Raw genomic sequence first — 15,271 nt, 5'->3', positions numbered from 1 at the left:
CGAATGGTTGCATGATGAAAGATTGATTTTATGACTACTTTGCAGCCGAGATTGGAGACTACGACCCGGGAAAGCATCCAGAGGGCTACAGCTCCAAGTTCCAGTTCTTCCCCAAGCACTCAGAGAAACTGGAAAGAAGGATTGCAGAGATTCACAAGACAGAGTTAATGTACGTGTAACCTTTTCCCCTGCTTTTTCTTTATCTATGGCTTAGGAATTATGGAAAAGTCTTTTGAGAATCCCCTTCTCTCTCCTGTGTGTTTCTGAGCTTCACTGCTGAGGCTGATGGGGGTCAGTGACTGCTAACAGCTTTTCCCAGTAATGCAGAATCAATACCACTTCACAATAAGTGTCAATTTGATAACATTGGCATTGGGTGACTAGAGTATTTTTTATGTCTTTACTGCCAATTGTGATCTATTTAATGCATCCTTACTGAATCAAAGTATTATTTGTTTAAGCAAAAATTATAATTATTGACCCTAATCTTTTGAGCAGCATTGGACTGATAAACATTATTCTGTGGTAAAGACAAACACGTATAATTTCTACCTGAATAAGTTAATTCAGGCAATTCATTTTTAATTTAAATTCTATATTAGTACTCAATTTAAGCTTGTAGAAATTAAAGTGTAAATATCAATGTTATAAAATGAAGTAAAACCCACTCAACTTTCTGATACTGGTCATGAATAATAATTAATAAGGTCGCATTTTTCACTGTTCTGTACACCGTTTTATCATTGTATTTGTTGTTAGGTTTAGTAAGTTGCTGTTTTGTAACATCTGGAGTTCATTTTCTACTCAAAATGACACATTCATACTCAAAAAATGATTCAACGAATGCTACTATTACTGTGTATTGTGTACCAAGTATTGATCGGGTGGGTATCACATTACCTCTATTATGCAGATATGTTGTCTAGACACTATCTACTGTATTATTTACATGGATGTTCTAAGTAAAGCATATACTTTAAAAACCAGCAGTGTTATATTGTTTGAGTAAAATGTCCTTAAAACAGAGTATTCTAAAAAAAGTAATCTCCAACTTCAACCGGCCAAGTTAAGTTACTTATTTTCTTTGTTTTAATTGTATTTAACTTAGTTAAGTAGATTTGACTTAATTCCATATATGAAATTTACTTGTAATGTGTGTTTAGAAGCTGTTGACTTCATATATGGGCGGCAAATGAACATAAGGCGTTTTGACTGCTATATTTTGGGAAGTTATGGTCCCACCAAACTAGATGATCCACCAAACAGGAGCAATGCTTACTGCTGCCCTCTGGTGGTGTGACTGTTCTATGACGAGAGACACTTCATCAGTCTTATTATGTGCGTAAAGTATGTTGGGAATGTGTCTGTTTAGATCTTCAGAATGATCCAGTACGTCCAGTAAGTCAGTCCTGATGTCTGTAAACAATCGCTTTCTCACGACGTTAAGGGTCGCTTTTCTTCGCTGATTTGGATTGAAAAACAAGGCAGGCTGTCTTGTTGCATTAAGGTCTTGAATGTTGAATGGCTGGTGCTGAATAAAACATGAATCGGTGAGAGGTTTCCTGGAGAGATGATACTTGAACTGTCTGGTTGGTTTGGTTTTGCTTTCTATTTAGTGGCTGCTTATCGATGTCGTTCGAGTGTAAAGTGTCACAATAGATGCGTTTATTTACATTCACATCAACGTTATGTTTCTGGACATGTGTTTTTTTTTGTTTTTTACATTGCAATGATTTTCAACTTTGTACAAAACCAATAATAATGTGGATTCAATCCAATACGTATGCTTTAAAGTACTAAAGTATTCTTTAAGTTAATTTCATTAAGTATGCTTAAGAAAAGTTCAAGTACACTTTGCAGTATACTTGTACTATATCAGTGTATTAGTAGTATACTTGTAAGTGTACTATTTCAATTCTACTCTGTGTACAAAAGTATAATTTAAGTGTAACAGTAGTAAACTTTGAGTACACAACTAGTTTACAACTACATATTTAATTTGTACTGCAACTATACTCGAATAGTAATATATGCGAATGGTTTTCTAGTCAAATACTTTTAGCACTTTTTAGTTTATGAAAGTACATTTTGAAGTAAACTCTCAGTGAATAGTAGTTTAGTAGTTTATACTGAACTTAACATTATACACGTAGTTTACTATTTATAATTTATTTTACACCTCAAGTATACTATGTTCCTATTAGATATACATTTTTATACTTGAAATATACCGTAACTTTAAGTTAATAACTCTACTTTAAGTAGATTTGAAGTAAATTCCAATGTACACTACAAGTGCACTGTACAAAGATTCACATACTCAGAATTAGGAGCTAAGAGCTAGGAATCGGTTTTCTTTATTAATCAATATTCTCAAACAATGTAATGTAAAACTATGTGAAAAAAGTATTCAATAGGCTACTCAATCAAAAGAGTAAACATAACTACAATCCAAGTGTACTTAGAATACTTAATTATACTTGTAATATCTCCATCAAAAGATTGAGTACACGTTTTGGCCAAATATACTTTTCTGTCAGTATAAGTCAAGTATACTTAAGTATAATTCTGAAAAGTACATAAAAAATAGACTGAAAGGATACTGTCTTATTTTTAGTTTAAAAGATGCATACTAATAGCACACTTGAGTAAAGTTTGTTGTTGTTGTTGTTGTAATCTGTGACTTTGATGTGCGGTCGCACCACTGAATGACACAGATGGTGTTTTAATGTGTTGTTTTGCAGAGGTCAAACTCCAGAGACGGCTGAGCTGAAGTTCCTGCAGAAAGCACAAATGCTTGAAACATACGGCGTGGATCCTCATCCCTGCAAGGTTAGATGGCTCTGTCTGACGCATCCAGAAGATATTCGTGTACAGCAGTTTCTCAAACTTTTTCAAACCAAGGACGCTTTCATAATCATAGAATGTTCATAAAACACAGAAAGATTCCCATTCAGATTCCACAAGTCTCTAGAAGCCATAAGTCAGTGAGTGTGATTTGTATACATATACATATTTACATTTATGCATTTGGCAGACGCTTTTATCCAAAGCGACTTACATTGCATTTCAAGCTACACATTTACAATCTTATCAGTTCTTGCTTTCCCTGAGAATCGAACCCATGACCTTGGCGTTGCAAGCGCCTTTTTTTTTAGCAAAGATGCATTAAAATGATCAAAAGTTTATTGACATTTATAATATCACAAAAGAGATGAAATGTTAGAAATGTAAGAAAAGTTTATTGAGCGGCAAATCAGCATATTAGAATGATTTCTGAAGGGTCATGTGACACTGAAGACTGGACTAATGATGCTGAAAATTCAGCTTTGCATCACAAGAATTAATTGCATTTTAAAATATTTATAAATAAAAAGGGTTATTTAAATTGTGAGTAATATTTCACAAGATTGCTTTTGTTTCTCTTTTTTTGATCAAATAAATGCGGCCTTGGTGAGCATAAGAGACTTCTTTCAAAAACATAAAAAAATTGTGCAAATCCCAAACATTTGAACTGTAATACCGTATATATTCATATTTATTTGCATAAAATATATACAAGAATACATATAGCCAAAGCCTTAATATAGTCAATGTATGATAGTCAGTAGTTTTATTATTTGTGAATAAACCAGTATAATAAATCAGAATATATATGAAGAGTTCAGATGCAAAAGCCTCTAAATGCCATCTGAAATTTTCTTATAGATCATTTTTATTAAGCTCGTATATTTAAATTCAATAATTTCACTTAAATGGCAATGAAGATTACCTATTAATTGTAATTTAAGTGAAATTACTGAACTTAAATACACAAGCTTGATAAAAATGATCATTCTATAAGAAAATTTCAGATGGCATTTAGAGGCTTTTGCATCTGAACTCTTCATATATATATATACCATATATATATATATATTGTAAAGCTGTATAGAAATTGAATGTAAAAATACATCAACAAGGCCATTAAAATAGTGTACTAAAGCATGTCCTCTATAACGCTTGGTTCTTTCAGTGATTTATTATAATTTTTTCACAGTTTCACTGAATTTATTGACTCCTGTTGAGAAACATCTTCTGTCGGTTTAATCTCAACAGTAAAAGCCCAAAACTTCCCATTTTACAGCTAAACATTACATAAAGTTAGCCTGACAATACAAGTATGAAGGCTCTGTTGTTGTGATCACTTGCTGTACGGTCCTGTATTGAGTCTTCCTACTCAATGTCTGCTTGTTAAGAAAGGAAGATGACGTGGTTCTCCTCTGTCGCTGTTCATCACAGGATGTGTCTGGGAACCCAGCTTTCCTAGCCTTCACTCCGTTCGGTTTTGTCGTGCTTCAAGGGAACAAGAGAGTCCATTTCCTCAAATGGTGAGTCACTAATACTTTCCTCTTTTCCCTACTGAACTTCTATTGACGTCTTCGGGGTTGAGTAAACACAGACATGCATACATACATGCGTCGTGAAGCTGAAAATAATGAGTCATTCTCGCCTAGCGACAGGCTCTGGGTATACAAGTCACAGCTGGTTTTATTATATTGTATTATACGTTCCCAGTCAAAAGGGCCCGAGCATCTGCCTCTTTCTGAACCGTTAGAGCAGACAGGTGTCCAATTATCCTTCAGCAGATCTCCATCCAGAGGGCATGTTTAAAGTCATCCCGCCACAATAAGTCTGTGAGGTCTGGCCATAAAAAGAGAAGAGAAATCATAAAATACTGAACCATTGTGCAGCCTGGCCTGTGTCTCAGAGCTTTATGTGGTTCAGTCTGTAGAGGATGTATACTGTATGTCACAATTAAAGCAAGAGTAAAGAAAAAGTGCAGAATTGATTTGTCTGTGTCTGTTTGTGAGAAATACAGCAGGAACAGAATATTAAAGTTTATAGAGTCTTGTTCATTTTAATAATTAAAATGAGCTCATATAATACAATTTGGAAACATGTTGTCAACTTAATTTCATTTGTGTAATTTCATGCGTTTGTATTGAGACTTCATGAATAATAAAGGATAATTATTATTATTATTATTTTACTGTTGTCTATGTAGTTTATATATTTATATTATATTATACACTGTTTATGTATATATATATATAAATATATATACACATTACAATACAACAATCTTTGTATTTATATTTGATAAAATGTATGTTATATATATACACAATGTATATGTACTTAATTATATACATTTACGATAATTAATTATATACATTTATACATTGATATTTATGTATGTTTTACTATAATGTCATTTTGTATGTAGTTCATGTATGTGTAGATAGACTGATAAAAGACAGACAGAAAGACAGATAGATAGATAAATAAATAGACAGACTACATGGACAATAATACACGCACGCACGCACGCACACACACACACACACACACACATATGAAATTTAATAGTTTACACAATATACAACTACATACATATAATATTTACATTTGATAAAATGAATATATATTACATATATTGTAATACCTTTATTCTTGTATTCCTCCTCCTGTACAGGCACGAGGTGACCAAACTGAAGTTTGAGGGAAAGACATTCCATATATATGCAAATCAGAAGGAGGTGAGAACATTAATTAATTATGCCAACATTGAAGTCGAAGATAATTACAATACACCAAATTTTCTTATGATAATGACACAATCTGTGAAACTTTAATAATTCCTTTGAACGCCAGTGCTGGATCAGTGCACCTTTAATGACTTACCGTTATGCACAGGACAAAAAGATCATCCTGACGTACTTTGCTCCGACTCCAGAAGCCTGCAAACACCTCTGGAAATGCGGTGTTGAAAATCAAGCTTTCTACAAGTGAGTTTTTGCACTCCTCCTCTCATCGAGACACATACATCAGTCCGGTTAGACGGGTGAGATGCTTCTGAAAGGGCGACTGCACAATAAACAAGTTCCAGAAATAATATGTGCCTTTCTACAAACCCTATCATTTCCTCTTTCCCAGAGTTTATTTAAGCCTGGTAAACAAGCTGACTAATAACTAATAATGCAAGGCAAGTGCGGTCTCGACAGCTGCTTTCTTACCTCACGGGTCAACTAATGGACCAGCCGCGTGCTGAGAATGACCTTTACTGCCTGAGCAATGAGAGATGCGTTCTGCTAGCTCCTCCAGAGCGATGTCCGTGCACATTTCAGTCACGGTTGGTTGTACGTGTCCTTGCCCACGCCATGGGAAGTGTGTGTTTAAAGCGTCCTGCAGCTCAAGGAAGACCGCAGTGTTACGGATGAGCTCAGACTCACAAAACTGCTGAGCCACCGCTGCTTTTATGATGAACGATTTTGGCTAACTGAGGTGACATCTTTGGAACAAGAGTCTGTTTCAGCACTCATGAAGTGTGGGAAAGCTCAATTTAGGTGAAGGGAATGGTGTAATCACTGAATTGGCACGGCGCCTTATCAAAACTGAATCTGCATTGTATTCCAAGTCTGACTGAATTCATTCCGCTGGGGGAAAGAGAAATATGGAGCTGTAGTTCGAGTCCCCTAGAGAAGTGGAATTTGTGGCAAGTGAAGGCAGATGATAATTGAAGAGTGGGTTTTATGATTCACATAAAGGCTGTCTTTGGGGAAGGAGATTCCACACCTGGTGATGAAAAGCCTGAATCGAATGTTCACCAGAGACTGACTCAGAATACTTCCAGTTTCAGTCATTGAGGGTTAGATAGATGATACTGTTTGTGCACATCATTGGGGGAGGTGGGGGAGGTGGTTTTATTATATACTTAAAATATTTAATAAATAAAAAAACTTGAGTATTTACTTAATAAATACTTGTTTAAAAAAAATTGCTTAAATGCAACTAAATTAAATGAATCCAATTTAAGTAATTTTAATTTTTGATTTGGAAGTTGATGAATGCAACCTAAGAAGTAAGATTGTTCATAACACATGATGCATGTAAAGCTGTTTTTGTATGAGACTTTTGAGATAAAAACAAAAGACTGTAAAATTGATTTTGGAAATAAATTATGATTTATTTGATTATTTATTTGATTTAAAGTTATAGTTAATACACACATACTTGTGTCCTCAGATCAATTACATTTTTAAGTGAATTTAATGTGGCAAGTTTAATCATTTCATTCATAAATAACTAATATAGCAAATAATAATCTAACACAGTATAACAGGTCTAGAAAAATAAGTTTTCACAGATTTCTACTGCATCAGGTTACAGTTTATGCCATCATATAACCAGTGGTGGACAGAAACAAAGTGTTTTTACTTAGTAACTGTACTAGTAAATGGATATTTCACCCAAACATGGAATTCTGTCATCATTTACTCACCCTCAAGTTGTTCCAAACCTGTATGAATTTCATTCTGTTTTAAAGAATATGGGTAACCAAACAGTTGATGGATGCATTGACATCCATTGTATGGAAAAATACTATGAAAGTCAATGGCTACCATCAACTGTTTGGTTACTGACATTCTTCATAATATCTTCTTTTGTGTTCAGCAGAAGAAAGAAACTCATACAGATTTGGAGCAACATGAGGGCGAGTAAATTATGACAAAATTTTCATTTTTTGGATGTACTATCCCTTTAAGTAAATTTTCAAATATCTTTACTTGTTTTAAAGTATTTTAATTTTATCTTCACAAGATTCCAAAGTGATGTCTGATTTGTGATCAGGCTGTTTCTTTTCAATGAATATGTTAAATCAGTCCAATACTTTAAACGTTTAACACTTGGGAACATTAAAAAACCTTTTACTCAAGTAAAATTGAAAAGAAGTACTTATACTTTTACTGGAGTAATCTTTTATTTGGGTTCTCAGGCACTTGTTTATGGAAGCTTGTTTCCGCCACAGAATAAAACATTTTAAAAGATAATTGCGACTTTTTATCTCACAATTGCGAGTTTACAAAGTCAGAATATCTCGCAATTCTGAGAAATAAAGTCAGAATTGCGAGATATAAAGTCAGAATTGCGTGAAATAAAGTCGCAATTGCGTCTTATAAAGTCAGAATTCAAACTTTTTTTTCTCGCAACTGCGACTTTATATCATGCAATTCTGATGTCTTTTCTCAGAATTGTGAGATATAAACTCACAATTGTGATATAAAGTCCAATTCTAATGAAAAAAAAGACTGACTTATTTTTTTTTTTTACCTCAGAATAATTTATATCTCGCAATTCTGACTTTATATCTCCCAATTCTGACTTTATATCACGCAATTGTGACTATATCATGCAATTCTGACTTTATATCTCCCAATTCTGACTTTATAACACGCAATTGCGACTTTATTTCACACAATTCTGACTTTATATCTCGCAATTCTGACTTTATAACACGCAATTGCGACTTTATTTCACACAATTCTGACTTTATAACACGCAATTGCGACTTTATTTCACACAATTCTGACTTTATATCTCGCAATTCTGACTTTATAACACGCAATTGCGACTTTATTTCACACAATTCTGACTTTATATCTCGCAATTCTGACTTTATAACACGCAATTGCGACTTTATTTCACACAATTCTGACTTTATAACACGCAATTGCGACTTTATTTCACACAATTCTGACTTTATATCTCGCAATTCTGACTTTATAACACGCAATTGCGACTTTATTTCACACAATTCTGACTTTATAACACGCAATTGCGACTTTATTTCACACAATTCTGACTTTATATCTCGCAATTCTGACTTTATATCTCGCAATTCTGACTTTATATCACGCAATTCTGAGAAATAAAGTCAGAATTGCGAAATGTAAACTCACAATTGTGAGATAAAAAGTCGCAATTATCTTTCAAAATATTTTATTCTGTGGCGGAAACAAGCTTCCATACTTGTTTGTACTTCATCCACCACGGTAAATATAGATTTTATAAAATATAGGTAAAAAGAACCTTAGAAACATATCTGATTACAGCAGTGTCATATTTTTTGGTGTAAAAGAGATAAAAAGAGAAATTCTCCTTAACTCAGAATATGTAGCTTAGAAATAGTGAGTCAAATGTCTTAAATGTGTTCAGAGAACGTTCAGAGTTGAATGATTTCTCTCGCCCCTCCTCAGGTTGGAGAAGTCGAGCCAGGTTCGTACGGTGTCCAGCAGTAACCTGTTCTTCAAGGGGAGTCGTTTCCGCTTCAGGTAAGTGTGGATGGATAGGACACTGCCGGTGGACCACCACAGCCTCAGGGGGGGTCCCGCTCCAAAAACAGCCCGCTGTCCTCGTCCCGGTCACATAGAGGTGACAGCTTCGGAAGCCAATGCACCACGACCTGCTGCGGATGGTGCTGTTCACACAGGCCACCTCTTAGACACAAGTGTTTACTTATTACCAGCAATTGTAACAGATGAATGGAGCCATCGGGGCAATTAAACAAACAGCACGATCCATTATTATAGTGGGCTCTCAGACTCAAACGCCTAATTAGGAAATTGATAACGGTTATTTTCTCACTCCTATGTAAGGAGACAGGCAAGGATTTTAAGGCAACGACTCCGTTGGGAGTTTTTGGTTAAAGGGAAGTAGTTCAGTCACAGACTGAGAGGCAGAGATTGAGTTATAGAGAGGGGACTCAATAAGGTTAATCTAATTCCTGAGCTTCATGGACTCCAGTAGCCAGTGGTCACCATCCCTCAAGTCACAGGGGATTTTCACACAATTCCCACCAAAATGCCAGCTGTTTGAAACCGTTGCTGTTTTATCCTCAATGGTTGAGCTGTTTTCTTTTGGTTGATTTTGATAGATGAAGCTGAAACAGTCTCAAAACAGGGTGTGAAATTAACACCCACCAAACAACTGTAAATGCAGGTGCTTTTTGCACAGTGGCAGGTAGTTTTGCTCATCTGCCAGCTACTGTGGTGAGTGTCCTGCAACATATTTCCAGTCAGGGAATATTTTAGCATGTTTGTGCATCTTACATTGAAGATATTTGCTATATAAGATTATATTATTTTTTATAATATTATTGTGGCAATATAATATAATACAATGAGAACTATATTTTAGATATTGAAGGTGATATCATTTTTGTTACAGTGTGAATATATATGGGTATTTAAGATGATTACTTTTTTTTTTTTTACAAATATATTTTACACTAGCAGGGATAAAACTGGACACGTTTTTGTAATTCGTTTTTGTTTGATTTCAGTGGAAGAGTAGCCAAAGAGGTAATGGAGCAGAGTGCAAAAATTAAACGGGAACCTCCAGAAATACATAGGTATGCATGAGTGCCCATCTGTGTGGCGGTGTTAACCGTATAATTGCTAACACTGGGTCATGTTCTTCTGATGGCGTCACATGTGTGCATGCATGCCCAGTAAGACTGTAGTTGTAGGACATACTGTAATATGATAAATGGGGGTGTTGATGCAGTACTGTATGTGTATGTGGTCACAGGGCTGGTCTGGTGCCCAGCAGAAGCTGTCCATCCATCACACATGGGCCACGGCTGAGCAGTGTCCCGCGCACCCGCCGGAGAGCCGTACACATATCCATCATGGAAGGTGAGAGTCCAGTTCAGCCCCATTAACATGAGTTCAGCTCTACTACGCTGAAAACACACGCAGAGCGCTAAATGTCAAATCACTTAATGGTTTTTAATAACATTAAAATGCTTTAGGAAATAGCCAACCTATAGATATATATATATATATATATATATATGAAGAGTTCAGATGCAAAAGTCTCTAAGTGCCATCTGAAATTTTCTTCTAGAATGATCATTTTTATAAAGCTCGTATATTTAAGTTCAGTAATTTCACTTAAATGGCAATGCAAATGACCTATGAATTGTCATTTAAGTGAAATTACTGAACTTAAATATACGAGCTTGATAAAAATGATCATTCTAGAAGAAAATTTCAGATGGCACTTAGAGGCTTTTGCATCTGAACTCTTCATATATAAAGGGCAATTCAAGACATCAAGACAATTTATCATCCTCAGTCAAGGAAACTTAAAGATTTCTAATGAAAGTGAATGTATGCAATATGCAGCTTAGATATTTGGATCTGTGCGGCAACATATTTTTTTAGCATGTATAAATGTACTGTATGTGTGTAATAAAAATATATTCATTAAAAGAATATTTATTTTCGTTTTATTTTATTTATTTTCTGTATTTTAATCAATTATTTTATTTTTATATAGTTTATATATATTTTGTACCTTATGCGTGTGTGTGTGTGTTTATAAAAGGATATGTATTTATGTAAAATTTTTAATATATTAAAATAATATATATTTATTGTTTTATTTTTATTTATTTATCTTTATTTTTATATTTTAAAAAATGAATTAATATATATAATATCATTTTATTTACATTTGTATTTTTAATAATTTTTTTATTATACATTTTTACCTGATATATGTTTATGTATCTGTTTATACATTTTAAAAATGTGTAAAATGTTATGCAAAATTCACAAATATACTCTTACAAGTTTATAAATATACAAAATATTTAAAAAAATTATATTAATATTTTATAAATAATTTATATAATTTGACATAATTGTTTATATAAATTTTTTTTTAATTAATTACACATTTTTATATATGTGTGTGTGTGTATTTTATATATATATATATATTCACATGCGTATACACAAGAGTTGAAAAGTTGACCGCATGCAGTAATATGAGGCTGGACCAGTCTCACTTAGAGGACTGGAGATGCAGGTGCTTCTGTCAGTCACAGAACTCTATTTCTGTGCCAGCTGTGTACAGTCAGTACTAACACTTCCCTGTGGCACCAGCTGTGCCATCGTGTCCCACCCATCAAAAGGCTTACCGGTGTCCTCTGCCCACCCCTTTATTCTGGGTCTCGTCTATTGAGCCCGACTGTTAGACTAGCATCACAACACAGCACTGCCCTCTCTTAACATGAGTACATAGACGAAGAGCAGTCTAGTCCCTGCTCACTGTATCCTCTCTGGAACTGCAAAAAGACCATCTTAAGATGTTGTGAAGAGCTCTTGTCTGCAGTGCGAACGATTCAGAGAGCTTGGAGGATAAAGTCAACTGTTCTACATGTGCTGACTGTGAGTCTTCAAGGAGTATTAATACCCTCGTCTGAAAATAGACAGGGCCTTTCTCGCCATTTAAGTCACTGGCTGAGGGAAGGAGGAGGTGAGAGGTCTGGGTGGGGTACGATTCGCCACCGTTTACCAGCACAGCCAAGCCTTTACCCAGCAGCCCACGGTGGAAAGAGGGCACCGGTTACAGGGTTTCTACTTGTTCACACGCTCCCTGAAGAAGTACGCCGGCTGCAGACGTTCGCTTTTCGGAGATAAACATGGTGAAGTGCCTAATCCGCATCACCACGCGGGTGAACGTCCACCTGCGCATGATCAACCACTGCTATCGGGATGTAAAGGTTCGGGTGCTGAGTTTGGGGCCTCGAATGCTGGGAAAGGCCCTTGGTGTGCTGCCCCTTTACCCGGCACTCACGGGGCAGCAGGACCAGCTGCGGGCATCACCTTTACCCATGACTTCACCGTCTTATGCAGTGCCCGCCTCAGCTATAGGTAAAGTCTAATGTGTTTTTGTTTGGGCACCAGATGCTTGATTGGTTGTTTAAATCGGTCTTTTCAGTAAGATATATTGTATTTCTGCTTTGTTATGATGAAATTGGTTTAGGTGGGTTAGAATATAAAAGGCATGTAATGGAGTTTCTTTTGGTGTTGCTGCAGTGTTTTTTTGTTTTCAGCATAAAAAGCGCTTTAATTATGTAGAACATACAGTACCATTCAAAAGTTTGGGGTCGGTATTGCTTATATTGAGCAAGGATGCAATAAAGTGAAGATTTGAATAATTTTTATTTCTTTTTTTGCACCAAATCAGCATATTAGAATTATTTCTGAACCCTGAAGTGACTCTGAAGACCTGAAATGACACTGACTGACACTGAAAATTCAGCTTTTCTATCACAGGAATAAATTGCATTTAAATGTATTAAAATGGAAAACAGTTATTTTAAACTAATAATATTTCGCAGTTTTAATTTTTGATCAAATAAATGCAACCTTGGTGAGAATCATACCGCCCCCAAACCTTTGAACAATAGAGTACATTTTAAATAAACAGTCTATAAATTGTTTAACTATTCATAGTCTTGTTTGGATTGTGAACAGTCAATCAGTGAGATGTGTGGACTGAAGGTACTCATACCTTACTCATTAACAGAAGCTGCTCTCTTCTCAAGAAAAGGCTCTTCATGTGTCCTGATCATAATACACAGTTGAAAGCTGTAGAAGGGTTCCTGGGTGTTCATTAATCCTCAGTCTAGTCTGTTACTGTTACTGAAGAACTGCAGGAGTTGCAGAAGTGTATAATGTGTGGAGGACTGCACACTAAAACTGAAATATCATTCCAGCTGTTATTGTGTTGAAAGGAGGATGATAATATCAGAGTAGCCTTCTACAAGAAGACTCAATACAGAAGTAATTCAGCAACTGAAGGGCTTTCACAGAAGAAATTGTGCTCTCAGTCCAGACATCAATTCTGTTGATACTGAAGAGAGTGATTAACTTAAATAATACATTAGATATATTAACCGAAGGGTTAAAAAAGTTCAAACCGTTTTAAAGAAAAATAGTCCAGGATTTCTTTAAACTAGTGCTAATGGAAGCTTTTACTGCAAAAGAAGATTTAACGGTCAGTTAGTTATTGCAAGGTTCACATTTTTATTTAAACAACATATTGGCAAAAACAAAGTAGATTGTGGGCTTGCACATTTTTATGAATTATTAATGCAGAAGTACAGGTATATACCAAGGCTTCACAAGCTTTTTTCTTGCAGCCGTATGCTTATAATTCAAGTCAAATCAAGTAAGACTCGAAAAATGCACTAAAGCAGATGTGCTTTCATGTGTGACCATTTTTCTCTTTGGCAGGGTGTGTAATATTGTGAATGAGAGGCCTTTGGTTGAGCTGTAAAATGTCGCGTCGTCAAGAGATGAAATCCTAATCCTTTCACATCAGAATAGAGATGTAACGTATCCGCAGTGACACGCTCCAGAATCTAATGCTCAGCAAAAGCTTGCATGTTTCTCTACTTTGGGTTCCTTGAGGAAAAGGGCATGCGAGAACTGAAGCACGAGGATTTATGGGAGATTTGTTGCATCCTCACTTTGTGGTCTCCGAGGTCGCTTACTGTGACGAATCCTCTTAACATAAGTGTTAAAGTTAGGTTTAAGAACAGAAATACACTTCCACTCTCAGTTAGTTTCTGTATATAATGTAACTTCTGTACTGAATTATAATGGGCTGCTATCTGCCGTTTAAAGCCTTTCTAAGTTAGTAGCAATTGAAGACTGTGTGCTATATATGCATGTTGTATTGCGAGGTCTAGTCCTTTTGATTTACCATGTGTTGCTAATTATTACAGCGCCTCAGTAAGTTGGCTGTTTGCCTGTCAATACTGTACATGTGATTCCCAGTGCCTTGCAGTACAGTGTCTATCAGTGCAAACAAGCTGGGAAATGTCTTTTCACATTAGCGCTCTGGTCTGTGATTTAGTATCTAGGTCTGTCACCTGCATGAGACCCTTCTAATATTCCCCATCAAGCCGTATGCACACCGTGTCGCCCAATATTTTTAATATTGTTATGTAATGTTTCGTGATTATTGTATATTCGACATATTATTTAACACATATACGATGCAGCATTGGCAGCCTATGCATTGTAAGTCTGGACATTCAATGTTAAAGTTGGCATGAGAATAATTTCACCCTATCTATTTTGTAAATGTATCTTATGGCATTTTCCCACCTGACTTGTTTGTTTCGGAGCCTGGCACGTTGCAACTGACGCTGGTCGGTCACGTGACAGTAACAACATGGCAGATGTAGTATGTCTGAATTCCAATCATGCTACACATATTCATACTATATATAACACGTTTTTAACGGTCGCAAGGTAAATTCAAATTCAAATGTAGTACTTAGTGCGTGATTTCGGACTCAACGTAACACTGTGTCTACACTGGACGTGACAAATCCTTTTGTTCTTCATGTCAGAAGTAGTGCGAGTCTTGAAGTGTGTCAGAAATAGAACGGGGCATCAGTTTACTGTCGGGAATTTGTGGTGTAGACAGCATCACTGATTATAATGGGTTATATCTGCTTTTATCGCGTTGCACCGCTTGCACCTGGTGTAGACCCTGTGACAGAAATCACTTTTTATAATTTATGAATCATTAAGTTGCCCTTTTGTCTCTCTTTTATCTTTCCCCTTCCTACTGTCCA

General features: G+C 35.5%; 1 protein-coding gene and 1 long non-coding RNA gene across 6 annotated transcripts in view; one reads left to right on the top strand and one right to left on the bottom strand.

The window, feature by feature from the left end:
• Nucleotides 1–15,271, top strand: part of frmd5a (FERM domain containing 5a) — a 116,681-nt gene that overhangs the window by 99,922 nt on the left and 1,488 nt on the right. For 2 of the 5 annotated variants that reach the window (XM_082182531.1, XM_082182528.1), the window contains exons 6-13: nucleotides 46–169; nucleotides 2,745–2,832; nucleotides 4,243–4,370; nucleotides 5,519–5,582; nucleotides 5,740–5,831; nucleotides 9,081–9,155; nucleotides 10,166–10,234; nucleotides 10,414–10,520. In XM_082182531.1, coding sequence (XP_082038657.1) covers nucleotides 46–169; nucleotides 2,745–2,832; nucleotides 4,243–4,370; nucleotides 5,519–5,582; nucleotides 5,740–5,831; nucleotides 9,081–9,155; nucleotides 10,166–10,234; nucleotides 10,414–10,520 — 747 coding nt within the window. Of the gene's footprint in view, nucleotides 1–45; nucleotides 170–213; nucleotides 1,551–2,744; nucleotides 2,833–4,242; nucleotides 4,371–5,518; nucleotides 5,583–5,739; nucleotides 5,832–9,080; nucleotides 9,156–10,165; nucleotides 10,235–10,413; nucleotides 10,521–15,271 lie in introns of those variants that run through there. The other 3 variants (XM_082182529.1, XM_082182532.1, XM_082182530.1) reach the window with 3 other exon arrangements.
• Nucleotides 4,365–7,928, bottom strand: LOC309508122. Its single transcript, XR_014209395.1, has 4 exons — nucleotides 6,060–7,928; nucleotides 5,728–5,910; nucleotides 5,489–5,534; nucleotides 4,365–4,683 (listed from the first exon to the last, which is right to left on the bottom strand). It is a non-coding gene; the product is annotated as an uncharacterized lncRNA (long non-coding RNA).

The sequence above is a fragment of the Leuciscus leuciscus genome, assembly GCF_965113295.1.
Source record: "Leuciscus leuciscus genome assembly, chromosome: 10".
Taxonomy (NCBI): domain Eukaryota; kingdom Metazoa; phylum Chordata; class Actinopteri; order Cypriniformes; family Leuciscidae; genus Leuciscus; species Leuciscus leuciscus.
The sequence above is the reverse complement of the archived record's forward strand: the minus strand, read 5'-3'. Positions and strand labels throughout refer to the sequence as shown.